Raw genomic sequence first — 27641 nt, 5'->3', positions numbered from 1 at the left:
GGCCGTGAGGGGAGAGCAGGGTGTGACACAGCGGCTCTGAGCGTTGTGCGGGGCCCGGCCGTTCTCACCGAGGCCGCTCCATCGCGGGCTCGGCCGGGCCAGGGGAACCGGGGGGAGGGGGCGTGGCCTCGAAGGGGGCGTGGCGCGATAGGCGTGGCCCGCGGGCAGCCCTCTCGCGGACACAAGCTGGCATTGTGACGTCGCGCGCGGCGGCGCCCAATCGGCGCCCGCTCGCCGTGCCCCCACGTGGGCGCGGCGCGCCGCCATTGGCCGCGGCCGGAGCGGCCGGCCGGGTTTTGTCGCCCGCCCGCCGCCCCGCTCCGCCCGGGCGCTGTGGCCGCACCGCGTGCTCGGCGCTGCCGCCCCGCTCCGGCCCCGCTCCGCGCCCCCCGCGCCCGCCATGGCCCCCGCGCCCGCCGCCCGCCCCGCGGGACGCCGCTGAACGGCCGCCCCCGGCCGGGGGGGATCCGCTCGCACTTCGCATGTCCGCGGCGCCCGGGAAGTCGGATGTGTACGGCCTTCCTCCCCCTCCTCCTCTCCTCCATGGCCGTCGTGCTCCGGCGTTAGTTCCTGGCTTTGCTTCCCCTTCTCCCGGCCGCAGGAATACCGCGGGACCCTCCTCCCGCCGCCGCGTTGTTGTTGTCGCTGTGGCTTTTTCGTCTGTGTTTTTTTTTTTCTTTTTTTTTGGGGGGTGATTTTGCTTTTTTTTCCGACAGCGAGTGCCGGAAGGAGGGGGTGAGAAGCGGAGGCCCGCGGAGCGCGGCGGCCGGGGGTCGGCACCTGGCCCCGGCGGTGCGGAGCTGGGCTCGGCTCCGCGGGCGCCTCCCCGGCGGTGCGGGGCCGGGGGTGGTGTGTGCGGGGGGAACCGGCCGAGCCCGCTCCCCCACCCCTCCGCCCTCCCTCCTCCGCCCCCCGCACGGACTTTCCTCTCGTCCCTTTGTTCAGTTCTCGGCCTCTCCGGGAGCGCTCCGAGCCCGGCGGGCAGCAGCGGCAGCACCGCACGTCGCGATCGCCCTAGCGAGGCACGGCACGGCTCGTCCCAGTGACCGCGCCCCAGCCCGGCCATGTACCCCCAGGGCCGGCACCCGGTGAGTCCCGGTACCCCCTCCCGACCCCTCTCCCGCACCCCCGTACCTCCCCCGCCTCCCTCCCGCTGTATCCCCACGGTAACCTCCCCCCGCACCCCCGGTAACCGACCCCGGTGCCCCCTCGCAGGCTCCGCACCAGCCGGGCCAACCGGGCTTCAAATTCACCGTGGCCGAGTCCTGCGACCGGATCAAGGACGAGTTCCAGTTCCTGCAGGCCCAGTACCACAGGTGAGCCCGGGGACCCCTGGCTGCACCCCCGCCCCGCCGCCCCCGCCCGCGGGGTCTCACGCTCCGCTCTCCCCCCCCCAGCCTCAAAGTGGAGTATGACAAGCTGGCGAACGAGAAGACCGAAATGCAGCGCCATTACGTTATGGTGAGAGACTTTAATCAGATTTCGGATCAGCCTGTAAATGTTATTAGCTGGGAGCCTGCGGACGGGGGGGACCGAGGGACCCCCCCCGGGACGGGCACTGCCTGCTCGGGGACCCCCGGAGGCGCTGGGGGGTGCCCGGTGCCAGGCGCACGGAGCCCCGGGCGGCTGGAAGCGCAGTCCCAAGTTTCCTGTTAACCGCTTTGTAGAGCTCCGGGGGGGTTGGGGGAGGCTGGAGCAGCGCCCCCGAGCTGCGGGGGGGTCCCTCGGCGTGGCGGGGGTCCCCCCTTTGCTGCCCCGAGGCGCGGGGTGAGGCCACCCGGGAGCCATCCCAGCTCACCCCGCTCATCGTTCCCGGGGGAAATGGGCTCTTTTGTTGCCTCAAAACCCTCTTTTTTAGCCAGATTTTCGGCGCGGGGCCCCCAGGTGGGCTCGGTTGGGTTTCTCCTGGGTTCAGCAGGATCCAGCACCCCCTTTCCCGGCGGCTCCCGGGGCTCCCAGCAGCTCCACTAGCCCTGGGAAGGGGGGGGGAAAATAAATCCACCCCCCCAGTGAGAAGCTGGAATTTTGGCCAGACTCCGGGCTGTACCTGTTCTGCCAGGGCTGAGCAGACGCCTGTCACCCAGTTCTGCGCCTCTTTGTTTTTCTAAGTAGCTTAGGAGGAGAAAACAGGAGTCAAAAGGAGTGTCCCCTTGTTAAGTGCCTGCCAGTTAAACCCATAAACATCTGCTTATTATAAGGTGTAATTTCCTTGGCTACCAGTGCTTTAAGCCCAGTTTTGACCAGGATGCTTTTTGGTAATGACCTTATGCAAATACCTTCTGTGAAGTTAATTCAAATTCTCCTCGGCTCTCTTCTTTAATTGAATTTATTTGTGTGTTTTTGTTCCCCAGTACTACGAAATGTCGTACGGTTTGAACATTGAAATGCACAAACAGGTGAGTAATTTCGAGGGGGGAAGTTGGGATTGATTGATCTCCTGTTGCCCTTTTCCTCAACCTGAGGTAAAATGGGCCCTGATTGCACTAAATAGGGAGTAAGTGCTGAAGGCAGGGATGTGACTCCAGGTGGGAATCCCGTGGCCTGGCAGTTGAATTGGGAACTGCAGGTTGTTGGCAGGTTGGTGTTTTGTCTGTGCTGCTGAGAAATTCGGGTTTTAAGCAGAGTGTTTACGCGAGGGGGTGAGAACAGCCTTGCCTGCCGTGCTGGGCTGTCGCTACCTGGAATAGTGCGTTCCCAAAACTGGGAAAACACTGATATGTGCTGCCTTTGCCTCTGGTTGTGTTGTTGGTACAACAGGACTGTTTCTGAGGTCATACCCTGATCTTCCCCACGCTGTAGCGTGAGACTGAGGAGGGAATTATCTCCAGGGCTCCGATAGCTTACGGTGTGTTGCTCAATGTCACGGATTTGTCTTTGCATCTGGGAAATGAAGCAATGTTTGGGGTTGGTGTGTTTTTTTTTTTTTTTCCCTTCCAGTCTCCTCTAATATGTAACTTGCCTGAAGGAAAAAATAGAGAAGGCCCCAGCAGAATGTGGTGTGGTACCTTGATAAGATTATCGTTAAAGAGCCTAAAGGCTGCGCACATGATGGTAAAACTTAAAGGAATAAAGTTATTATTGAGATTAGACCTGATTATTTGTGCTGCTGCTGCTTACTGGTTTTAGAAGGAGTTCTAATTAAGAACTTAAGGCAGATAGAAGTTGACATCAACTTTGCCGCTCGCAAATCAGCCCCATTCAACTCCAGAGTGGTTTTGCTTAATAGCAGCATCGCCCTCCTCTAAGGAAGCGTCGCTGGGAGCTGATGAAATGCAAAGCAGCGTCTCTGAATCTGCCTCTCTTTTCTTCCCTTTGCCTTTCTGCGGCGCAGTCACAGGGCAGCGAAAATAATTCCTGCTTAGTCTTCAGTTTTTTAAAAATATCTTCTCCCGTGCAGATAATCCCGACTCCTTGCCCGCTCTCCCTGGCTCTGCCTGGACCCAGGCAGGGCAGGGCGGCCCTGGGGGAGCCCTGGGGGGCTGCGAGGAGCCGGGACCCCCGTGCTGGGGGAGGCCTCGGGCAGGGTTTGGCCTGGGGAGGTTGGAAATCCCCCCGAGTGCAGGGGGTTTGGGTAGGCCCGTGGTGGCCTCCTGCGAGGAGGGGACATTGTGTGTCCGAGGGACACGGACCCTGCGACACCCAAGGGACTGGAGTAGTGCCCGAGGGATGGAATGACACTGGAGGCACTGGAATGACAGGAACAGGGTTCTTTGGGGACAGGAAGTGCCTGTGCCCACCTGGTTGCTGGGTGTTGGGCGGCTCCGCTCTGAGCGATGCTGGGAGATGCTGGAATAACGCGTGGAGATGTTGAGTTTGTTGTCCCGATGGAAGCTTTGGAAGCAGTTGGTGCTCCTGAGGTGTGCAGTGTGTTTTTCCACCAGTCCATGGGTGCAACCTAAGGGATCTTCGAGGTCTGCCATCCTCGGGAGGTGCAGATGGATCACCCCATCCTCCGCTCTGCCGGCCGTGACCGCGTAGGGCCTCTTCCCTTGATGTGTCTGGTGGTTTTGGGGGTGACTGAGGAGCCCCTGCATTGCCAGGGCTGGTTCGGTGCCCTGGGAGTTGCTGGGTGGTGTTGGTGGCCCGGGAGGCCCAGCGTGGTCCGTGTGCCTCGCCGGGAGCTTTGCAGGCGGGGGGATAAATCCCGTCGGGATGGTTCCAGGCTGTGCCCAGCACCCCTGCCCGCTCCGCTGACAGACGCTGCGGGCTCAGCGAACTTTGGGAGGCGAAGCTGCCTCGTTCTTTAATTGACAGCAATGTGCGCGGGGCTGCAGGAAAACAAAGCCCCGAGAGCTGCTCCCAGCGCGCTTCCAGGCGAAAATGGGGCGAGAGGGAGCGGCGGGATGGGAGAGCTGGACCGAGGAGGGGGCCGGCCGAGGGTTTTCCCCCTCTCTCGGGCCGCAGCATCCCCCTGAAAGGCATCCCGGCTGCAGCATCCCCCCGCAAGGCATCCCGCTAATTGCGGCGTGGTCCTGCCTGCATCTGGTTGAGGGTGGCTGGTCCTGAACAAACAAGTTTATCAGCTGACCTGTTTAGCGGTTGACTTGTGTTTATCTGCACACAATCAAGTAGACTGAAGTGCTTGAATTATTCATGCAGTGTCCTGCCCTCCAGACTTGACTGCTTGTGATTACATCTGCTCCAGACAAACATTGATGGATACTTCATCTTTAAGCAAAAGGGGATTGTCTGTCTGTGGGCTTATATAACAGATTATCTCTTCTACGCTGAATATTAAGTGTGTGCATATGTGGCTGCGTGTGGGGTTGTTGTGTTTTTTGGTTTTTTTTTTTTCCTTCCCCCCTTTCTTCTAGTTTTGTTTCTTGTTAAGTAAAAAATGTACTTTCATAAACAACTCCATATGCAAGGAAATATTTAGGAAGTGACTTGGTTGCAGTGAATCGCTCCTTACATCAGTCTTCCTGCTCCACTAAGCTCCCTTCCCCGGGCTCAGCTTTCCTAAACCCGAGTCCAATCATGAGTTTTCTTTTGAAACCCCGGCAAAACTTTTTTTTTCTTTTTTTTTTTCCCCCCCTCCTCTTCTTAGGGCTAATTGATTTTTCCAAAAGAAACTTTGCTTCCCCTGTTGGCTTTGCATTGTTTCTGTGCAGATCTCCGTGGATAATCGCCGACTGCAATAACCATTCCAAAAGAAAAACTAATTTTGCGTGGGGAAACGGGACACCTCGGAGGACAGAACCTTTGTGCTGGGTTTTATTTCTTTTTATGGCTGAGAACCCTCCACATAAGCACTTCTTGTTTTCGTGCTTAAACACTTAATGCTTGGAACAAACCTAAACCCCCCTGACACTTCCAGGGAAGAGAGGCAGGGTTTTTTTTTTCCTCTAGAATATTCTAGGAACACAATATACTTTCTGTCATGCTCGTTAGCAAGGAGTGCCAGGTAATAATTTGCTAAATACTTCAGAAGCCAAGTAATTTGTTAGCTCTTGCTCTCAGGTCTCCTAAGGTAGAAGGGAGCATTGTCAGAGCTTCACCTCTCCCTCCCCTCGGCTTTGCAGGTGGATTTTGGGGGTGCTGGGTGCCTCTCGGGGGTCTGAGTGGGCTTTGCCCCCCACATCCCGGTTGCTGGTGGTAATTCCGTAATGAGGGGTTGTGTCCTGCCCCTCCACCCCCCCCTCCCTGATTTAATTCTCATCAGCCTGGCTCTCCACTTTGCTAATAACGATAGCAGCCACAAATAGCTTTCAACATGCCATTGACAGCCCGGTTGGAGAGAGCACTTGAAATAGTGGTAGACAGCTGAAAGTACCCATAATTGTGCGCCGGAGTGAGAACCACACTGCTCAAGGGCCTTATTTTCATGTGCTTAAAGAGACAATATCCTGGTTTCAACAAATGCTGCTGGTGCTTCACGGCTGGTGTGATTTACTCCTCCTTCTCCCACCGCCCTCTGCCAGGGAGGAGGTTTGGGGGGGGCTGTGCAGCAGGGGTGGGGGTGTCCTGGAGTGCCTGAAGGAAGGCTGGGGGGTCCAGACCCGTGATGGAAACAATGTTGGGGGGGTTGTGGAGGGATCTGTGCTTTGGGAGCCGAGGGGAAGCTGGGGGCTCGTGGGTGGGAGTGTTGTGTGAGCTGTGGGGTGGTGCTGGTGCCACGTTCCTGCATCCCATGGATCACTGCCTTTGGCAGCCCCACCAACCCCGGTGCTCCAGGGTTTTAGGCATGCAGTGTGTGTGTATGTTTATACGTGTGTGTGTTTATATATTTGCACTTCCCCAGGGCAGTGGTCACAGCCCCAAGGCTGCCAGAGCTCCAGGAGCGTTTGGACAACACTCTGAGGGACAGGGTGGGATTGTTGGGGTGTCTGTGCAGGGCCAGGAGCTGCACTGGGTATTCCTATGGGTCCCTTCCAGCTCAGGATATTGTGTGATATGGATATGTATGTTTTGGTGTGTTGCAGTGTTTTGGGGTGTTTTCCAAGAGGAGGAGGGGCAGTGCTGTGTGTTCATCCCTTCTCTTCATTCTTCATCCTGACATATAAATCCATGAGCAAGGGCAGCTGGAACTGGGGCTGCTGTGGCCCAAAATCTGTTCTGAGGCTCTGTCTGCCATGGCCTGGTGTGCACTGCTGTCATTCCCTTCCCTACAGAGGTTTGGGGTGCTTTGTGCAGGATGGTTTGAGGTGCTTTGTGCAGGGTCTTTGGGGGTGGTGGTTGTGGGGCTGTTTTATGGGGCACCTCCATCCTCCCAAGGACTGGGAGCCCAGGAAAGGTTTGGATCCCATCCTGTGCCGTGAGGGAATGCTGGGGGTGCATCCCCAGGGTTGGGGCCTCCCTGCAGCTCCCGTTTTCCTCCTCAGCTCCATCCAAGGCTGATGTGTTTTGGCTCCACCACGCAGAGCAGTATCCGTGGGGTATCACTCAGGATCCCCCAGGCTCCAGCCTGGAATTCTGCACTCCTGTGCTCTGGGTCATTTTGAAGGCAGCTCCTTTCAGCCCTGCTCTGCCTCTCCCGTGACTGATGGCCCGCAGGGTTATTTTTAAACTTCCCTCTGCCACATCCAGGTGTAAAGACGAGCGGCCGTGGAGCTGCTGGGCAGAGCCAGCCCCGAGCTATTTAACACCATGCCAGCCTGTTCCTGCTCCCAGAGCCCCATCCTGGCTCCTGACAGGCTGCCAGGAGCGGCTCCCTGTGCCCTCCAGTCCTTTGGGTGCTGGTGGGGGCTCTGGCCGTTTTAAGGGCGGGTGGGGTGACAGGACCCGGAGCCAAACGGTCCCTCTCTTGATTTATCACCAGTGCAGATGTTTTCTCTGGTTTCTCCCTCCGTGGTGGTGAAACACCACCCCAGAAGTGTTTCTGCTCAGGCAGGAGGTCAGATTCTTGGCAGGGGCAGGGGGTAATGGGGGGTTAGGTGAGGATTTCAGGTTCTCTGACTTCTTGCCCTTTTTAACGACCATCAGCATCCCCGTGCCCGGGTGAGTGTCCCTGCAGGTGCTCCCACACACCCCAGGAGGGGCACCCAGCACCCACCAGGCACCTCCCATGGGGGTTTGGGTGGGTGAGTTCCTCTCCTGGGCACTCCCCAGGGTGTTTTATCCCCGCTCCTTTGCAGCTGTGGTCCAGGGAAGATGCAGGGCATCGGAAGGGGATGCAGAGCCTGGGATTGCCATGGCAACCTGCTGTGGGGAATGGAGGTTTTTCTTGGCAGGAGCAGCTCGGGGGGGCTCGGGGGCTCTGGCACTCTGGGCAAGGTGATGAATGAGCCCTGTTATGGGGAAGGTGTCGGGCATGAAGCCCTTCCCTGTTCCCAAAGTGCTGGAGGATCCCCTTTAGCTCCCGATTAAACTTTTAATGGGGACAACCAGAGTTTAATATTCTGTGGAATGGGAAAAGTTAAAGTGAACAAATATTTAAAGACTATTGAATCTCATGTTCACAGGAAACCTCACGGTTGTAAACATAATATTTTGGAGATCTAATATCTTTCTGCTCACTGAGTGCCACATGGGAAGTCTCTCTCTTTGCGGAAAATCTTTGTTTGGAGTTTGGGCAGAACTGGATTTAAAGGTGGAGGAGATGGGTGGCTGTGAGTCTGGACCGGGGAAAACCCAACACCTTCCCTTCCTCCTGCCTGCACTCAGCCTGTTTGGGTACTGTGTTTTCCTGTTACACTGACCCCACCTGTGCTGGCACCGCTGTTTGCACCTCCAAAAAGGCTGGAATTTGTTCTGGAACTCGGGAGCTGGCAGGGAAGAGCTCACAGGAGCGGCGGCCGGGCTTGTCGCATCCAGAATCCAATGGGCTTCAGCTGAAGGAATAAATATTTAATGGAGCTGCAGTCTATATATAATCTAATCGATGCCTCGGTGCCAAAAAGCCTTTAAAGAGCTTTTGCCATCGCTGGGCAGCGCGTGGTGGGAGCGCTGGGGTGGCAGTCGCGGTGCCAGCCTGGCCCCTCCAGACACAGTGCCGTGGCTGGGCTGGATTGGGGCAGTTTTAGCTTCCAGCCCCATTTTTGGGGTGCAGGGTGGTCCTGGGGTGATGTAGGAGTGTGGGGTGGTTAAACACCTGTGCTGGCCAGAGCTGTTCCTCAGGGCAGGGATGTCGCGCTGTCACGATAGGGAAGTGTCTCTGCAGTGACAGGGGAGTGGCTTCCCACTGCCAGAGGGCAGGGAGAGATGGGGGATTGGGAAGGAATTGTTGGCTGTGAGGGTGGGCAGGCCCTGGCACAGGTTGCCCAGAGAAGCTGTGGTTGCCCCTGGATCCCTGGAAGTGTCCAAGGCCAGGTTGGTTGGGGCTTGGAGCAGCCTGGGCTGGTGGGAGGTGTCCCTGCCCATGGCAGGGGTGGGACTGGATAATGTTTAAGCTCCCTTCCCAGCCACACCATTCCAGGATTCCATGAGCCCCAACTGCCTCCTGATCTGCGCATCCTCACGTTGGGGTCCGTGATAATCCTGGTGACTGGTGTAGCTGTAGCTGGGGGTACCTGAGTCCAACCCCTAGTCACTTCCCGGTGCTCCTGCCTTGGCACAGTGTGCCAGCACGTTCTCCTGCCCTCTGGAATTGCTAATTAAAGCATCAGGTGTAACCCAATCACTGGGGTGCTTTCGGAGAAGACGATGGCCAGAAATATCCCCGTGGCTCAGCAGCCGAAAGCAGCAGTGGGCAGGTGTGTGGGGACCCCTTGGAGCAGGACCCCGAGTTCTGGTGTCTGTGGGGTTGTTCCCTCCATGGGGGTGGCTCCAGGCTGGGGGAGAGCAGGGTTTTCCTGGTGTCTCCTTGCTTATGGTCATCCTGGGGACGTTGGTTGTGCTTGTTGGGTTGGTCCTGTGGTCACAGCGGTGTGACCTGGCCATCACCCAGCTCCTCCCAGCAAGGGCTGAGTGTCTCTTGGGCTCTTTCTCCCAAACTATGATATTTGGGGATTCTCCTTGCAGTATTTGAGAGCGGGTGGAGCCCAGAGCTCCTCTCTGGGTCAGATGGCCCTCAAAATCCACGGTGCTATAGGACCCATCCTCGGCGCTGAGCTGTGGGATGAGAAGGGTGAAGCCTTGGGATGGCAGGGATGGATTTGGGGGGCACGGGGGGGAGTTCTCTGAGGGGGAGTGACTGCTGGCTGCCTCGGGAAGAGGCCCCTTGCCAAGAGGGAGGCTGGAGCGAGCCAGTGAATCACTTGTGTTATTGATAACGAGCTGCCCAGGGCTGTCGGAAGGAATTGCTGGGTGTTTGATTCCCTGCCAGCGCTCGGCCCGGCCATTGTTGGGCGCTGCATCCTCGGCTGCTCCGGCCTGTTTGACTTGGAGCAGGAGCTGTTTTCACAGCTGCCCTGGTGGAGCAGCAGAGTTAACCTTTGGGAGCTGAGGGATCCTGGCAGGAGTGTCCATGGGGTGTGTGGGAGGGTGGCACCTCCCAGCACCGGGCTGGGGGCATCCCTCCAGGAAAACAGCATTCTCAGTTAGTTATTCCCACAGTTATCAGCACAGTTGGTTGCTGAAGTCCCAACAGCTCAGTGGAGCTGGTGGTGGATCTGGGTTGTTCCGGAGTGGGATGTGAGGATGGTGAAGGGAACACCACCAGCTTTGTGTGGGATGGGCAGAGAGCAGAGCAGGGACCCCCAGCTGGTGTCTCTGCCAGGGTTTCTCCTGGAGAAACTCAACACCCACCACAGTGCCAGCAGTGGGAGGTGATGGCGAGGGCCACCAAAAACTGGGTTTTATGGGATCCAGCCTCCAGCAGCTGCTCCAAGGATGAGAAGCTGTTCCAGTGCCTGGCTACATTTTCACGAGGCCAGGGAAGTCCAGGGTGGTGCAGCACTGCTGGGGCTGCTCTGTGACACTCATCCCACGATGGGAAGGGGCCTGGAGTGTCCCAGGGCAGCAGGGACGTGTCCCTGTGCTGCTGTGCTTGAAGGTGCTTTTGTTGGGAGCTGCTGCTTCCACCTGGAGGTGTGGAAGGGGATGGGAGTGGGGTGTGTGGGGAGGGACAGGGAGGGGATGCACAGCACTGCTGCAGGAAGCCTCGTGCCGTCTGTGGGAGCCTGTTTGGTGCTGACTGTTGGTTTTTCTTCTTCCTTTTTTTCAGACAGAAATTGCTAAAAGACTGAATACAATTTTAGCCCAGATCATGCCTTTTCTGTCACAAGAGGTAAGGAAGTTTTCACACCCTGGGTGGGGAGTTGCTGCTTCTCCACAGGGAGGTTTCCCCAGGCGGGCAGTGCTCAGCCCCTCAGGGGTCCCTGGGGGTGTGGGGCTGAGTGAGAAACGGGGTTCAGATCCCCCTGTGCATTGGAAAACCCTTGGGATGAGGGAGAGCTGGGCCCTGTGAAGGGGTTTGGGGGTCTGCACTGAGCCAGAAAGGCTCTGAGGGGCTTCTCCACCTCCCTGCACCCCGTGGAGCCGGGAGGTGCTCCCAGGCACGAGCAAAACAGAGCCCAAAAGAGGGGTGAGCATCTCTGGAGGGGGGTCCTGCCCCTGGGCTGGTGCCCCCATGCCCAGCTCTGACCTGGCCCTGCCCCTCTGTCCCCGCAGCACCAACAGCAAGTGGCACAGGCTGTTGAACGTGCCAAGCAAGTGACAATGACGGAGTTGAATGCTATCATCGGGGTACGTGGACTTCCCAATCTGCCTCTCACCGTGTGTATACCCCTTTTATTCCTATCATTTACCATAACCAGAGGCAATCCTGCGCTCAGGAGGGATAGAGCAGGGCGGCTCACACCCCCCCTAAATGACCAAAACCCCCCCAATTGGGCATCGAGCGAGACAAGGGGTGGAATCTCCACCTCCTGCCCCCTCCTGGGTGCTGGCGCCGCTCCGGGAGCCTCCAGCGACCAAATTGGATGTTCTCCATGGCCTGGGCAGCGTTTGGGGTGCAGAGCAGGACCCAGCAGCCCTCCCAGGCCCCCTGAGCCCAGGCTTGTCTCTGCTGGGCTGTTGGTGTGGAATGTGCTGTGCCCTTGGCGGAGTTGTTGTCCCATGCATTGACTTTTCCCGCTGACCGGGCTCTCTCTCGCAGACCTCGGGGGGGGTTAATTTGAGGATTAACCATTTTTATTGTTTCTTTAATTGATGTCATGGTCTCAGTCCTGCAGCAAACCTGCTCCTCACCCCAGAACATCGGTGTCCCCATCCAGCATCCTGGGCAGGTGGCTCCACAGCTCCTCTGGCTTTAGGTCTTTGTTTTCCAGAAGACGCTCATTTTTAATGCCTTTTTTTTTTTAAAATAACTATTTGCGCTTCTTAAGCTACAAGGATCTTTATAATTCTCTGCATTTAACCTGCTCTTCTCTACATTTTTTCTGTATTTTGTGGGTAGCACCAAAGGTAGAATTGTGCTCGGGCTCCTACAGTCTTTGGGGATGAGGAAAGGTTCGGTAGCAGATGGATCCCTGGTAGTGGGGTTGGTGGCTCTTGGGAAGTGGCCCAGGTATGGGAGATGAGTTTTGGGGTGGCAGGCAGCACCCTGCAGCTGCCTGGCCTTCTTCCTGCTCTCAGAGTCGCCAGGAGTGCTGGGAGGCGAGCAGAGACAGGGAGGGGGGAGCCCATGGCTTTGATGAGCTGCTTGGAGCCGCAGGCAGGAGCCCCCGGCAGCTGGAGGCAGATATTGGAATTCAATTAAGGTGAATGAGCAGGGCCCGTGACCCCCATTTCCGAGGTAATTGCTTCCTTGGATCAGAGCGAGTGCCTCCTGTCATTAAGCAGCCAGCCCAGCCGTTTAATCGCTTTCCTGACGAACTTTCAGCAGGAATTATGGGCATCTCCTCCCGCCATGGCTCGCTGGGGAGGGACACGGTGCTGGCAGGAGGCTGGTGGGCAATTCCACATCCTTCCGTGGCTTGCAGGGGAGGGCAGAGCTCATCCCGGAGCTGTGGAGCTGGTTTGGGTGCTAGGTCTGTGCTCAGGTGCCCCCCAGGGCACAAAACCCAGACAGTTTTTGGGGTTTTGCCTCCTGTCTGTGCACAAACCAGCTCGTTATTGTAGGGTTGCTGCTGGCAGGAGGGTGGGGATTCATTCCTTGTCTTGTAGAGGAGGTTCCAGGCTCATCCCAGAGGTTTGGAGGTGGTTTGGGTGGGGGGTCTGTGCTGCTGCACCTGCTCTGGTGCCCCTGAGACACCAAACCCAGGGGATTTGGGGTTCTTTTCTCTCCCCTCTGTCCATGGAGTGGTTTGTAATTGTAGGGCTGCTGCTGACAGGAAGGTGATCGTTGATTCCATGTCCTTCCATGCCTTGTAGAGGAGAGGTTCCAAGCTCATCTGGTTTGGTCTGTGCTGCTGCACCCACTCAGGTGCCCCCGAGGCACCAAACCCAGAGGATTTGGGGTTGTTTTTCCTCCCCTTGTTGCACCCAGGGGTTTGTTATTGTAGGGTTGCTCATGCGGACACGTCCCTCGTGTTTGTTTGCTCTCTCCGGGTGGGTGAGGGCAGCACTGGGGTGTGCACGGCCCCACCCTGTGTCCCTGGGGATCCTGTGTCCCTGGGGTGGGTGGCTCTGCTGTCCCAACCCTCCCACCAAGGGAAGCCCTCACAAACTGCCCCAGCATTTGTGCAGGTGCTGCCTCACACAAAAACCCACCGGATCAGGAAAACCTTTTTTTTGCCCCTTTTGAGGTCAAGAACTGTTAATTTTATGCATCTAGGCCATTGTCTCACAGTTCCTCTGCTTCAGGCTTGTGTGAAATTGAGCCCTTGATTTGGTTATAGCTCTGGAAATGATTAGACTACTTTACTAAATTTAACGCAAGTGGTGAACTTAAGTGGTGAACCATTAAATCGGTGAACAAAGGCATGAAGCATGATGTACATAATCCAATTAAAGCCACTCCACGGACCAGATATTCCTTGCCAGCTTTCCCCTAAATTTATAACCTCTTCATATCTTCACCATCTCTGGCTGGCACGTGCTGAGGGACCCCAGAAGGAAGGAGACCTCTCGGTGTCCACGCATCCCCATCGGCTCCCGCTGTCGCCCCGGGTTGGGTTGGCAGGGTCTTTATCCACTGCCAGCTGCTGTCCTGGGATGTGTGGGGACATGGATCCCTTTTGGGGTCCTGCCAGCAGATGAGGAGCCCCTAGGGCAGCATCCTGAGCGGGACTGAGCTTGTGGTTCAACTGGGGAGGTGGTGGGAGGGTCCCTGGTTCCGAAAGGCTGCTCCAAGTCCTTGTGCTGTGTCACTTATCCCTGTCCTGTCCCTGCCATCAGCACCCAACTGTGGGTGCTGGGGAGTTTTTGGGAGCCCAGAGAGCTCCTGCAGCTGGCCCATCCCTGGGATATTTGCAGCAAGCCCTCACACTGTGTGTTTTTAAAAACAACCTTTTCCAGGCTTGGAATAAGGGCCGGGGAGGGAATTTGGGCTTTTCAGCAGAGGACACGCCGAGCGAGCACCGTCCCTGTGCCGTGGAGTCCCAGCGAGCCTCCAGGATGTTATTCCTGAGGGATGTGCTTCGACTGCTCCATGGGCTGACACAGAAACACGGCCGTGGAGTCCCAGGCGGGCTTTATCCCACTCCATGGAGCCCCCAGGATGTTATTCCCGAGGGATGTGCGTCAGACACAGTGGAGTGGTGTGGATGGGAAGGACGGAGGAGGGAGCTGTGAGCGGAGCCTTGGGGTCTTCCAGCACCACCCCGGGATGTGCACTGGGCTTGTTGGCTCATCCTCTTCTCCTTGCCCTGGGAGTGATCCAGCTGGGACACGGCTCCTTCAGCAGTGCCGGGATGGAGCTCTGCAGCCCCCAGGTGGGATCTTGGCCACTCCATGGAGCTGCAGTGCTGGATGGAGGGACAAGGCCACTCCATGGAGCTGCAGTGCTGGATGGAGGGACAAGGCCACTCCATGGAGCTGCAGTGCTGGATGGAGGGACAAGGCTTCCAACCAGTGAGGACTTCCCACATGGATTCTGCTCACCAGTTCCTGCTGCCAAGGGGAGGAAAACACCTTTCAGTGTTATTTTGAGCCACAGTGGGATGTTGTGCCCTGACCTTGGTTTCCGTGTCCCCCGGAGTGGGGCTGCTGTGAGGGGCTGTTCCTGCAGCTCACGGAGCCCTTGGATGGATTTATTTGTTGACAGCCTAAAGAAAAGGAAGAAAAACCAGTTTCCTGCTCTGCTGGAGGGTGAGGCTCTGGGTGCTGCTGTGTCACTGTGGTGGAGCTGTGTTGTTCCCTGGGGCTGTGATTCCCCATCATCATCCCGGCAATGGAATGTTGATACCTGGATTTCCACGAGACCACATCCCTTTTTTGGGGCTCCTGGGATGAGTTAAGCCATGCAGATGTTTGAGGTGGAGATTGCTGAGGATAAAACGTTGGATCTCGGTGTGTTGTGGCCCTGCAGGGATGGGCACCACTGGAGAGCCTGCAGGGGAGGAACGTGCTGGGCTGGAAAGCCATCTGGGACCATCCTCTGGGTGATGTTCTCGTACAATGGCCAGCCCTGCCTCTCGCTTCAGTGGCTGGAAATCACATGGAATTGGGATTGGGAGGAGCCTCATTGATTTCAGGAAGATCTGAGGATCTGTTCCACTTGCTTTGGTGTTGGAAGGATGATCTTGGCACGTGTGTGTGGCAGGAGATGGGATTATTGAGGGAATCCCCCCTCGTGGTGCTGCCTCACCCCACCAGCTCTCCTTGTTGGAGGACACTCCTGGAATGGTGATCCTGAGGATGCTTCCTGTCCTTGCCCTGCGGATGGAGCAGCCTGGGAGAAGCTTCCAGCTCCTGCTTATTGAGGGCACAGTGATTTATGCTTTTCCTGTACCAGAGGCCTGATTGCCTTCTCCCTTTGGCTTCAGCCGGGACCTGGGTGCTGCCTGGAAGAAGCTGTTTGGAGATAACGTGGCTCCTGCCACTCCTCCGTGGGGAGTGGGCTGGAGCTGTTCCCACGAGAACTGGGCCTTGGTGTGGGAGAACTTACCACAGAATCCTGGGATGGTTTGGCTTGGAAAAGAGCTTACAGCTTACCCAGTTCCCCGCTCTGCCCTGGGCAGGGACACCTTCCTTAGCCCAGGCTGCTCCGAGCCCTGTCCAGCCTGGCCTTGGACACTTCCAGGGGTGTGGGGCACCTGGGTGTGTCTCCTTCCAGTTCTGCTGGAAATGTCTGTGATGGAACTGTTGGAATCATGGAGTCCTGCACACCTGGGGATGTTGTTGGTGTATTCCTGGCGGTGTCCCTTGGGCTGGGCCGGGTGGCAGCAGGTCCTGCTCTTTGTCTGTGCCCTTTGGGTGCCCTGGGCAGGACACAGGCTCCTGCTTGGTGACACTGAGGAGAAATCCTGATCCAAGGTGGCTGTGGGGATCTGGAGGGGGCTGGGAGGCTCCACTGCAGCTCAGGTGTCCCCTCCCAGCCCGAGATTCCTGCTGGTGCCCATGTGTGACTTCACTGGGGGTACTGGGGTGCTGCTCGAGGGGGCTGTGGGTGCAGACAGGAGGATCCCAGACAGGAGTGCCACCTCCAAGACCCTCCTGGCTGGACCAGGGGTGTCCTGGGAGCGAAGGAGCTGCGGGAGGGATGGCTTGGGGACTCTTGGAAGCAGCTCCTTGGATTTCAGCGGGTTTTCTTCCAAGTTTGTGTTTGAAATAGAATCACTGGGGATGTGTTTGGTTTTCCTTTCCTCTCCCCAGGGCTGTAGTTCAGCTTTTTGCAGCTGAAATGGAGCAGGGAATCAATCCCCATGGCTGGATGAGTGCGTGCTGGGACGGCTGGGACTCAGGGCTCCCAAAAATCCCCTGGGAGCAGCTGGGAGCTGTCCCAGCTGGGCTGCAGCTCCCTGTGTGTGTGCCAGGGTATGGGGGGGTCCCTCCATGATTTATCCAGTGCAAGGGACAGCCAGTGATGTCAGAAGGGGTTGGGAGAACAGGATGGTGGGATGGGGCTGGGGCACTATGTGGGCATTTTCCTCTCCCCTTCAAACACCCCAAAGCTGGTCCTGAGTAAATTAGCAAAACTTGCTTTCCCGAGGTGTCTGGGAGGATCCTGGCTGCTGGAATTTCCTCTTTCTGGCTGGTTTAGCCTCTGCACTCTGTCCCGGGCCACTCTCTCCCTTCTGGGTGGGATTCCTGTATCTCTCTTTTGCTTTTACCTGCTGTAAACCCCAAACTAACCAGGTCTGCAGCAGTGGTGTGTGTTCCTGTGACTGAGGGAGGGCGTGCCACGTGTGCACTCCTGGCATGGGGGCCGTGCCCGGGCACCCCCTGTCCCTCCTGCTAACGGGGCTTCTCCTTCCAGGCGTCCCAGCGGGGCAGCTCCCGGGGCATCACCTGGGACACCGGGAATGTCCCTTCCCGGCACCGCTCGGTGTCCCCAGCACCCCCAGCGCCTGCCCCTCCCCGCCTCACTGGTGCTTTCATTGCAGCAGCAGCAGCTCCAGGCCCAGCACCTCTCCCACGCCGCCCACGGGCCCCCGGTCCAGCTGCCACCTCATCCCTCGGGGCTCCAGCCGCCGGGAATCCCGCCCGTCACCGGCACCAGCTCGGGGCTGCTGGCCCTCGGAGCCCTGGGCAGCCAGGCACACCTCGCTGTCAAGGACGAGAAGAACCACCACGACCTGGACCACAGAGGTGAGACAGAGGGGCCAGGGGGCTGCTCCTCTCTGCGTCCACTGGTGCTGGAACTCGTGGAATCCTGGAATGGCGTGGGTGGGAGGGAGCTTAAAATCCAGTGCCACCCCCTGCCATGGGTAGGGACACCTTCCACCAGCCCAGGGTGCTCCAAGCCCCGTCCAACCTGGCCTTGGACACTTCCAGGGATCCAGGGGCAGCCACAGCTTCTCTGGGCAACCTGTGCCAGGGCCTGCCCACCCTCACAGCCAGGAATTCCTTCCCAATCTCCCATCTCTCCCTGCCCTCTGGCAGTGGGAAGCCATTCCCTGTGTCCTGTCCCTCCATCCCTTGTCCCAAGTCCACACTGTGGCTGCGCATGGGACTGTCAGAGGTTATGACTTTGGGGACAAGCACCAGAGGCTGCTGCCATTCCCTTTGGATTCAGGGCATTTCCAGCTGTGTTTTGCCAAATAAATCACATGGACAAAAAGAAAGGGGCAGGAGGGGGCAGGGGCTGGATGAACAGGAGGATTTTAAAGCCAGAGAGAGCCCAGAAGGGTTTGAGTTCAGAGCATGAGGAGCTTCTTGGTTTATTTTCTGGTTTAAGACTTACTCTAACTTGCTTTATTTGTCTGTTCTCCCCTTTGTTTTGGCTGTGACCTCACCTCTGCCCCGGCATCTCCTGACAGAGCGAGACTCAAGTGCAGTAAGTGCCATTGCCTCCTTTTCCCCCAGTTTTTGGTGGCTGTGTGGTTTTGGTTTCTTTATCCCTTCGAAACCCATTTTGTAGGTGGGAGCTCCAGGGCTGCCTTTTGCACAGGTCTTGTTACATAATAAAAACCAGGCAATCCAAAGCTCCCACCCTGCCTGAAGGGCTGTGCTGGGATGAGTGGGGTGACCTGGTCCCGAGATGTGGGTTAAATCTCTTTGCTTGGGGCAGAGCCTCATGGTTTGGTTTTGAGAGAGCCCAGTCGGCTCCAAAATCCTTTTAGTGACTGGGAAAGCTGTTTTATTCCTGATCACTCTCCCATTACCTTGGGTCATCTCATCTGCTGGGATGGTTTGGTTATTACACCACCTTAAGTCAGATTTGGAGGGTCGAGCAGTTCCCAAACCACCCGAATCCCTGGATTTTGGAGGGCACCGGTGCCTCTGTCCATGTCCCTGACACCTCAGGGGCAGTGGGTGGGTTCTGGTTTCCCTGGAGCAGGGATGGGGAGGCAGGGAGGATACTGGGAGGGGGGAGCTGTCCTCACCATGCAGTGGGGCCCAGCTGGACCCCCCACACCCTGGTGTGCACAGCACCCCTGGCTCAGGGAAAAGGGACATCAGAAGGAATTTCTGCACACGGTGTGACCCTTGGGAATGGTCCTGTGCAGGGCCAGGAGTTGGACTCCACGATCCCTGCGGGTCCCTCCGCACTCAGCACATTCTGTGATTCATGGAAAGGGCTGTCAGGCCTTGGAGAGGGAGCTGGTGGAGTGCCCAGCCCTGGAGGTGTCCAGGGAAGGCCTGGCCGTGGCACTCAGTGCTCTGGGCTGGGGGACGAGGTGGGGATGGGGCACAGGGCGGGGGGACTCGGTGATCCCGGCGGTCTCTCCCAACCCCAGTGATTCCGTGTGAAAAGCTGCCAGGACAAAGCCCGGCTGAGCCGCGGCTTTGCAGCGATTTCCTGCCATCCCCGAGCCCACAAATGGGCCTTTTGAGAGCCGGGGGCGGGCGGGAAGGAAAGTGCTCTTTAAAGGGGGGAGAGGGGAATTGGGCATCATTAACCCGCTCCTCGGGCGGGCAGGGGGCCGGCGGAGGTGGGAAGGTTCCCGATCCATAAGCCCGGAGCCGGGGTGTTCCCGGGGGAGGTTTAATGCGCCGTAATCAGCGTTAGTCATTCATATTTTCCCCAGCCTTTGCCTGTGCAATAAAAAATATTTAGTTCCTTGGCGCCGGGCCAGCGGCGGCGCTGAATGGATCGATGCCTCTAAATGCTTGACATGATTCTCCGGGAGCTGCGAGGGTTTTCAGCATGACTGCCTGGGAAGAAAGAGCTCGGTGTTATCCAAAGCTGCTTACTGGGGACCGAGGAGAAACATGAACTGCTTTAGTTCTCCCTTTCAGCCGGGGAAGAAAAGGCAGGCACAGCAGCTTAGGAAACGCTGCTGCTTAGCGGGGCTGGCAGGCTCGGGAAGGGCGGGCGTTTCTCCTGCTGCTGCTCCCAGGAACTCGGGGAAGGGAAGCTGGGATGTGGGGAAGGGGCTGTGCCGGGGGGGTTGATGTGGGATCAGGGCCGGGCATGCTCTGGCGCTCGTGAGGTGGTTTTGTGCTGCCATCTTTGCTCCCAGCATTCCCGGGGCTTTCCTGGGAATGTCGGCGCCTCCTGGGCTCTGCTGCTTGAAGCAGGGGCAGGAGCCCCCCCAGGCTCTGCTGCTCCCGGTCACGTGGGTTTCCTGGGATATTTTGTGGATGTCCTCTGGCTCGGCTGCTGGTGCCAGAGCCGGGATGCAGCCATTCCTTTGTTCCTTCTGGATGAGGCCTCCCAGCTGTGCCAGTGCCAGAGGAAGCACCCATGGGCTCTGGGGCTTTCCTGGGAATGCTGGATCTCCTGGGCTTCGCTGCTCAAAGCAAGGACAGAAGTCCCCCTGAGCAGGGCATCCTTGTGGACACTGGGCTCTGGTGCTCCTGGTCACAGGGGGTTTCCTGGACGTTTTTTGGGTGCCCTTTGGCTTGGCAGAGCTCAGCTGCTGCTGTTGGGAATGGGATGCAGCAGTTTCTTTGCTCCTCCTGGATGAGGCCCCCCAGCTCTGCTGATGCCTGTCCATGGTGCCACCCTTTGTGCAGAGCCCTGTCCCTGCCCAGGGCAGGGGTGAAGCTCCTGTTCTTCCATGGGGAGCACAGGATGAGGGAGATGGGGCTGATTTTAGGGAGCACAGCTTTTCCCCACTCTGCACTCACCAGTTCCCACTGGTGGATCCCAGTGATGACTGGGAGCTGCTGGAGTGTCCCACACCTCCCTCTCAGGGTCTGCCTTTTTAACAACAACCACCTCCTCTGTTTTTCCTGCTGTGCTTGTGCAGTGAAGGGGTTCAGGTGTCCGTGAGCAGCCTCACAGCATTCCCAGGGCTCCCAGTGAGGGTGGTGTCCGATCCTGTCACCTGGATCCTGTTCCCTGCTCCCTGGTGTGGTGGGAGCCACGGGGTCTCACCCCACTGCTGGGACAGGGCTATATGTGGCACCTTCTAAGCTGCTGCTGCTGATGTAGTCCTAATCCTTCATCGTGAAGTTTCCAACTTCAAAGCTTCTTGTGGCCTTGCAGAATAATTCCGTGTCGCCCTCGGAGAGCCTGAGAGCCAGCGAGAAGCACCGGAGCTCCACGGATTACAGCATCGACTCCAAGAAGAGGAAAGCAGAGGAGAAGGACAGCATGAGCCGATATGTGAGTGACAGGGGACTCTGGGAGCCCCAGGGACACGACCAGGCAGGACCTGGGGTGGGAGACAGCGGGTTTGGGTAACATTTTCCGGGTATGGTGTGGGTCATAGAACCATGGAATCATTTAGGTTGGAAAAGCCCTCTGACACCATTAAGTCCAACTGTCCCCCAGCACTCCCAGTGGTAGTGTGTTACTACCACTAACAATGTCCCTAAGTGCCACATCCACACGGCTTTTAAATCCCTCCAGGGCTGGGGACTCCACCGCTGCCCTGGGCAGCCTGTTCCAATGCTTGACCACCCTTTTGGGGAAGAAATTTTCCCTAATATTCCCCCTAAGTGTCTGGTGCTGTGGAGGGATGGTTCAGCTCCTCAGGGGTGCCCCCACCCCAGTTTTTGGGGCTCTCTGCGGGGTGTGACTCACTTTGTGTTCCAGGACAGCGATGGTGACAAGAGCGATGACCTGGTGGTCGACGTCTCCAACGAGGTGAGTCCTTGTGGGTGGATCTGCCCCTCTGCCCGTGCCACTGTGGGGCTTGGGGGTGATGCCAGAGGCTGCCCACCCTGCCACAGGGGATTCCAAGGCTTTCTCCTGTCCCACAGGATCCCGCCACCCCCCGGGTCAGCCCGGCCCACTCGCCCCCGGAGAACGGCCTGGACAAAGCCCGCGGGCTGAAGAAGGGGGATGCCCCCAACAGCCCGGCCTCGGTCGCCTCCTCCAGCAGCACTCCCTCCTCCAAGACTAAAGACCTGGGCCACGTACGTCCTGTGGGGGCTCGCTGGGGGCTGGGGGTGCCGGTGCTGGACCCTCACCCCTTGTTTCCCATCCCTTCCCCACCAGAACGACAAGTCGTCGACGCCCGGGCTCAAGTCGAACACTCCGACGCCGCGGAACGACGCGCCCACCCCGGGCACCAGCAGCACCCCGGGGCTGCGGCCCATGCCCGGCAAGCCCACCGGCATGGACCCCCTGGGTGGGTACCCTGCTGGGCACGGCTCCAGCTCAACCCTGCCTGTGGGAAATCAGGTTTATGGGGGGCCTGATCCAGGTCTGGCTGGGGTGGTCCCCGTGTCAGAGGTGGGGTAAGGAGGGAGGCCCAACCATTGCAGCTCTGGGGTGAGAGGGCACAATGGACATGGGATGGGATTGGCTCAGTTGGTCCGAGCAGGGTGCTGGTAACAGGAAGAATGTGGCTTCAATCCCTGTACTGGCCTGACCATTCACTTAAGAGTTGGACTTAATGATCTTTGTGGGTCCCTTCCAACCCAGAATATTCTGTGATCTGTGACATGGCTTCAAGTTGTGCCAGGCAAGGCCCAGGTTGAAAAACAGTGGAATTTCTTCCTGGGAAGGGGCTGCCCAGGGAGGTGGTGGAGTCCCCATCCCTGGCGGGGTTCAGGGAACGACTGGACATGGCACTCGGTGCTCTGGTCTGGGGGACAAGGTAGTGACGGGTCGCAGGTTGGACTCAGTGACCTCAGGGGCCTCTCCCATCACGGATGACCCCGTGGACGCTGCCTCTCTCTGTGTCCTGACCCCGTGCCCGTCCCTCCCGCAGCCTCGGCCCTGCGCACGCCCATCTCCATCGCGGGCTCCTACGCGGCCCCCTTCGCCATGATGGGGCACCACGAGATGAACGGGTCCCTCACCAGCCCCGGCGCCTACCCGGGGCTGCACAACCTCCCCCCGCAGATGAGCGCGGCCGCCGCCGCCGCCGCTGCCTACGGCCGGTCACCAATGGTGAGCTTTGGAGCTGTACGTAGCACTTTTAGCTCCTTTTCTCACCGGTGGGGAGGGCTGGGGAGGGTTTGGGGGGACCCCCTAGATCAGCTCCTTTTCCCCAAAACAAGCCGTGTTTTATGTCAGCTGCCGTTAAAGGGGGCTGGGGGTGGAAATACCTCCCCGTGGGGGAATGTGGTGCATGTGCTGCTACGCTGGGGTTTCTCCTTCCAGGTACTCAGCCCCCTTCCCAATACTCTCACTAGATTCTCGATGCCATGTGTTAAGGCAAAACAGGTCACAACAAGAAGTAAAACACTGCCATTAATGCAGAGATGGGGTTTCTGCAGCCAGAGTGCTGAGCACGACTTGGCTGCTCCTGTCCTTGGGGATTTGGGGACAGCATGGGGAGGGAGGAAGCATGTCCCATGCTGCCCTTTGCAGCCCCAAAACTTTTGACTAATACCTCAGCTTTCCCCTTTCTGCCAGGGGAATAGTAACAATTAGCTCTTGAGCAGCAAGGGAAAAGGGGGAGCTGCTCAGTGTCCCGTGGGCTCGTGGATGGGAAGGTGTTTGGTGTGCCCAGCTCGTGTCCGGCCTCACCCGTGCCCGTGTGTCTCTCGCCAGGTTGGTTTTGATCCACACCCACCCATGCGAGCCCCTGGCCTGCCCTCCAGCCTGGCCTCCATCCCCGGAGGGAAACCGTAAGGCCCATTTTGGATTTTTATGGACTGGGGGGGAATCAGTGTGGGCGGGAGGGAGAGGAGTCCTTCACCCAGGGCTGGGTTCGGCCAAACCCCCGCTCGGGGCACGGCGTGGCAGCCGCACTGCAAAGCCACCCGCTGCCCCCCGTTAAACCTGCACCTCTGGGCTGAGCCCCCTTTGCCCCGCCGTGGCAGAGCCTACTCGTTCCACGTGAGCGCCGACGGGCAGATGCAGCCGGTGCCGTTCCCGCACGACGCGCTGGCGGGGCCCGGCATCCCCCGGCACGCGCGGCAGATCAACACGCTGAGCCACGGCGAGGTGGTGTGCGCCGTCACCATCAGCAACCCCACCCGGCACGTCTACACCGGCGGCAAGGGCTGCGTCAAGATCTGGGACATCAGCCAGCCCGGCAGCAAGAGCCCCATCTCCCAGCTCGACTGCCTGGTAAGGGGCTGGGGGGGCCGCAGCACCCGGGGGATGTCGGTGAGACGTGGTGGGGGCCTGCTGGTGCCAGGCACCCGTGTCCCCTCCTTCCCCCGCCTCCAGTGCCATTAATCATCTTCTCCCCATTGACATCAACATCTCTTCCCAATGTTGCCATCTATTTTTCCTCTCCTCCCCTCATTACCATCCCTTTCCTCTTCCCTGTTACCACCTGCACCCCCATTACTATCTTTTTCCTCTTCCCCCGCCATTTCCGCTTCCCACCACATCTTTGCCCCCCTTAATGTCTCTTTTCCTCTTTCCCCCTTTAACATTTCTTTTCCTTTGTCATCCTCCCTTTCCTCTTATCACCATCTTTTTTCTCTTTTCTCATTGCCACCCCTTTTCCTCTTCCCACCACCATCCCTTTTCCTCTTCCCCGTGGACATCTCTGCCCCCCTCGACACGTGCCCGCTGTCCCCCCCAGAACAGGGATAACTACATCCGCTCCTGCAAGCTGCTCCCGGACGGCCGCACGCTGATCGTGGGGGGCGAGGCCAGCACGCTGACCATCTGGGACCTGGCGTCGCCCACGCCCCGCATCAAGGCCGAGCTCACCTCCTCGGCCCCCGCCTGCTACGCCCTGGCCATCAGCCCCGACGCCAAAGTCTGCTTCTCCTGCTGCAGCGACGGCAACATCGCCGTGTGGGACCTGCACAACCAGACCCTCGTCAGGTGAGCGGGCTCTGCTCGGGGTCGGGGCCTTGCCAGGTGTGCTCTGGTGGGAGGAGCTTGGAGACCCTGGAATGGTTTGGGCTGGAAGGGACCTTAATGCTCATCTTGGTCCACCCCCTGCCATGGGCAGGGACACCTCCCACTAGCCCAGGTTGCTCCAAGGCCCGTCCAGCCTGGCCTTGGACACTTCCAGGGATGGGGCAGCCACAGTTTCTATGGAATGATGGCAGGAATGCTCTCTTGGTGCTGCACCATCCATCCTGTGGTGCTCATCTTTAAGCAAGCCCAGTACACTTCTCCATGCTGCTGCTCCTCAGCACAGGATGCTCCTGGGTGGATTGCCAGGCATGTTTGGTGTGGATAAGCCTCACAAATGACGTCTGAGCACTTTGAACCATCTTCCATGCTTTTCCTAGCGTTCCCCTTGCAGATTAGCGTGTTTTTTCTGGTTCAAAGGCAATTCCAAGGCCACACAGACGGTGCCAGCTGCATAGACATCTCCCATGACGGTACGAAGTTGTGGACAGGGGGCCTGGACAACACGGTGCGTTCGTGGGACCTGCGGGAAGGGCGGCAGCTCCAGCAGCACGACTTCACCTCCCAGGTAACGGGCTGGGCACGTGCCTGGCCCCGCTGTGAGAGACCCCACAGAGGGGTTTATCCCTCCACGGAAAGCAGGGCAGCTTGTTTGGCAGCTGGATCATGGCGGGCTGTGGGAGGGGGGGCTTTTCCTGCTGGGAAAATGGTCCTGTTGGCCCTGAGTGTGGCTGTTCCTGCTGTGTTCGGTGGAACCCCGGAGTGTCAGAGGCAGTAAGAGCCAACTGGATCTGGTTGCAGCTTCTCTGTCCTCATTTCTCCATCCCTGCACAGTCAGGCTGCCTTGAGGAAGGCAGTGCTTCCCATGGGATGGCTGTGGATGTAACAGGTTTCTGTGGGTGGGCTGGCTGCAGGGATCAGGATCCTGCCTCCTCCAGCAGACCCTTTCAGAGCCCTGATCCAAAGGGACAAAGCTGGCATCTCGATTCTGTTTAGCAAGTGCAGCAGCATCCAGGGGGCTGGGGCCATCCCGGCATTCACAGCTCATGTGGCTGCTCCAAACACACGGATGTGCCTCTCCAACCCTGCTGCACCAGTCTGGGGCTGCCCAGCAACCCCCACCCGTGCCATAGATCCCAGAGTGGTTGGACTGGAAGGGACCTCGAAGCCCCTCTAGTCCCAGCCCTGCCCGGGGGGCTGTGGGCAGAGCTGGCGTTCAGCTCCCCCTGAGCATTCCCGTGTGCCACCTCCCCTGCAGATCTTCTCCCTGGGGTACTGCCCGACGGGCGAGTGGCTGGCCGTGGGCATGGAGAGCAGCAATGTGGAGGTGCTGCACCACACCAAGCCCGACAAGTACCAGCTGCACCTCCACGAGAGCTGTGTCCTCTCCCTCAAGTTCGCCTACTGCGGTAAGCGAGCCCGGAGCTCCCTCCCTTCGGGCATGGGTGGGCACCATGGAATGGTTGGGCTGGGCAGGGACCTGAATGAACATCCATCCCGCCCCCTGCCATGGGCAGGGACACCTTGCACTAGCCCAGGTTGCTCCAAGCCCTGTCCAGCCTGGCCTGGAACACTTCCATGGGTGGAAGTGTTGTGGTCACCAATGGCCATGTGGCATCGTGGGAGGTGGGGAGCAGCACTGCTGGGATGTGTCCCAGTGGAGAGGGGCTGGACAAGCCTCTCCAGGGAATCTCCAGCTTTTCCCATTTCTCCAAAATGGCCACTTGCTGAGGTCAAACAGCCAGAAGCCTGGGGGACAGGAAGAGGTTGGCCACGGGATCTGTCTGTAGGGGTGGCAGTGGCAGGGTTTATTTGACTGCTGACACCGTGTTTCCTGGGAACAGGTAAATGGTTTGTGAGCACTGGGAAAGACAACCTGCTCAACGCCTGGAGGACGCCCTACGGAGCGAGCATCTTCCAGGTAGGAGCCTCTTGGGAAGGGCAAGGAATGGGGGGCTACACCCAGACCCCCTCTCGGCATCGTGCCTGGGGCCGCCAGCCCTGGAGAGAGGGAGGATCCTCCTGGGGTGGCCGGGTGGGTGCCCAGCCTGTGGGATGTGGTGATGCCACCAGCGTGGAATGGTGCCCGGTGAGCCAGGGCAGCCAAACTAAACTGATGGGTGTTCTCCCTTCCTCCTCCATCTCCTCACCCCAGTCCAAGGAATCCTCGTCCGTCTTAAGTTGTGACATTTCAGCGGATGACAAGTACATCGTCACGGGCTCTGGTGACAAGAAGGCCACAGTCTACGAGGTCATCTACTGAGCGTGGAGCGTCTGGGAGGGCTGGCAGCTCCCAGCCCCGCAGGACTCGGGAGGCAGCGGGGGGATGCCACGGGGTGGCCCAGGGACCGTGCCCGCCCCGAGGGGGCCCTGCCCGGCGTCCGCCACACACGGATTGATTTGGAGATCTGCGACTCTGGCACACGTTGGAGCCCTAAACGGATGTTCCTTTGGTTTTAGGGTCGTGGGGTTTGATTATTTTTTTTTAAAAACAATTTTTTTTTTTGGTTTTCCGGTTCTTTCCGTCTGCGCTTTGGTGGCACTATAAAGGACTCCTTTTTTATCGTGACTTTTTTTTTTTTGGTTTTGTTTTTGTTTTGTGCAGCCTTGCATAAGACTTGTGAAAAGTGTAAATACCGGACTAGTAAATAGCGTTGAAGGGGGTCCCTCCCGGTACACTAGTTGTGTATTTTTCGTCTGCTGTAATTGTATTCCACTGATGGTTTTGGTGGTGGCAATTTTATTATGGGTTTTTTGGTTTGGTTTTTTTTTTTGGTTTTGTTTTTTTCCCTCCCCTGCCCCTCTGGAAGCGTCCGTGGGGACGTGACTTGGCCACCCAGGCCGAGCAGAGCTGTCCAGTGGTGAGAAGCTGTCCCTGCTGTGGTCCCCGTGCGTTGTTGGGTGTGTTAGTGATGGTGGGACGCCGCTGGAATGCCGGGAGCGCTTGGATCCTCAGCTGCTGACGGGACATCAACACAGTCGCCTGGTTGGTTTGGTTTTTTTGGTTTTTTTTTTAATATATGGATTTATCCTTATTTTTTTCCGTGCTTGGATGTTTGAAGAAAAAGGGGAAGCCCACGCTGCGGGATCGTCTGCGCAAGCCCTTCTTGGTCTTCGGACAGAAGCAATGAGGAGTGATTTCAAAGAAAGCTTAGAAAATTCAGCTCAGGGAGCCACGAAAGATAATAGCAACTTATGTGTTTTGTATTCAAATGAAAGTAAAGAATTAGAATTGATAACCTTTAAAGAAAAAAAAAAAAAAGAAAAAAATACAGGGTTTTTTTTTTTGTTTTTGTTTTCTTTTTTTTGTTTGTTTTGTTGTTGGTTTTTGTTTTGTTTTGTTTTTTAAGAAGCAAAAAGTTTACTAACAAGTAGGGTTTGTGTGTGGTGGGGGGGCCGGGGCTGGTTGTGGTCCTGTGGGCTTTTATGGTCTTGTGTCTTCTGGTCTTTTGGAGCAACCCCCTCCCCCCACAGGCCTGTGTCAGCCTTTTGTACTAAAGGGTTAAAAAAAGGACAGAAAAAAAAAAAAAACAAAAAAAAAAAGACCTAACGGGCAAATAAAAGTATTTGTGTAGCAGAAGTGCTCACCCTGTATTGTAGCATA

General features: G+C 57.9%; 1 protein-coding gene across 7 annotated transcripts; it reads left to right on the top strand.

The window, feature by feature from the left end:
• Positions 1-422: 422 nt before the first annotated feature.
• Positions 423-27325, top strand: TLE3 (TLE family member 3, transcriptional corepressor). 7 transcript variants are annotated; one of them, XM_050309534.1, is made up of 21 exons: positions 423-562; positions 946-1088; positions 1216-1316; positions 1398-1461; positions 2352-2396; positions 10544-10606; positions 10990-11064; positions 16812-17013; positions 17685-17701; positions 20303-20422; positions 20855-20905; positions 21022-21177; positions 21260-21392; positions 21978-22159; positions 22766-22842; positions 23038-23287; positions 23754-24001; positions 24458-24605; positions 25296-25446; positions 25882-25958; positions 26193-27325. In XM_050309534.1, exons 2-21 carry the CDS (start codon positions 1065-1067, stop codon positions 26298-26300), a joined length of 2292 nt encoding a protein of 763 aa, XP_050165491.1. In that variant the 5' UTR covers positions 423-562; positions 946-1064; the 3' UTR covers positions 26301-27325. The 7 variants fall into 7 exon arrangements, with proteins under 7 accessions (XP_050165491.1, XP_050165485.1, XP_050165487.1 ...); XM_050309528.1 differs by having other exon boundaries at positions 10990-11094; positions 21978-22174; XM_050309530.1 differs by having other exon boundaries at positions 10990-11094; positions 16809-17013.
• Positions 27326-27641: the final 316 nt, after the last annotated feature.

Source organism: Myiozetetes cayanensis, unplaced genomic scaffold (assembly GCF_022539395.1).
Source record: "Myiozetetes cayanensis isolate MyiCay16 unplaced genomic scaffold, myiCay2020 scf14, whole genome shotgun sequence".
Classification (NCBI taxonomy): domain Eukaryota; kingdom Metazoa; phylum Chordata; class Aves; order Passeriformes; family Tyrannidae; genus Myiozetetes; species Myiozetetes cayanensis.
The sequence above is the reverse complement of the archived record's forward strand: the minus strand, read 5'-3'. Positions and strand labels throughout refer to the sequence as shown.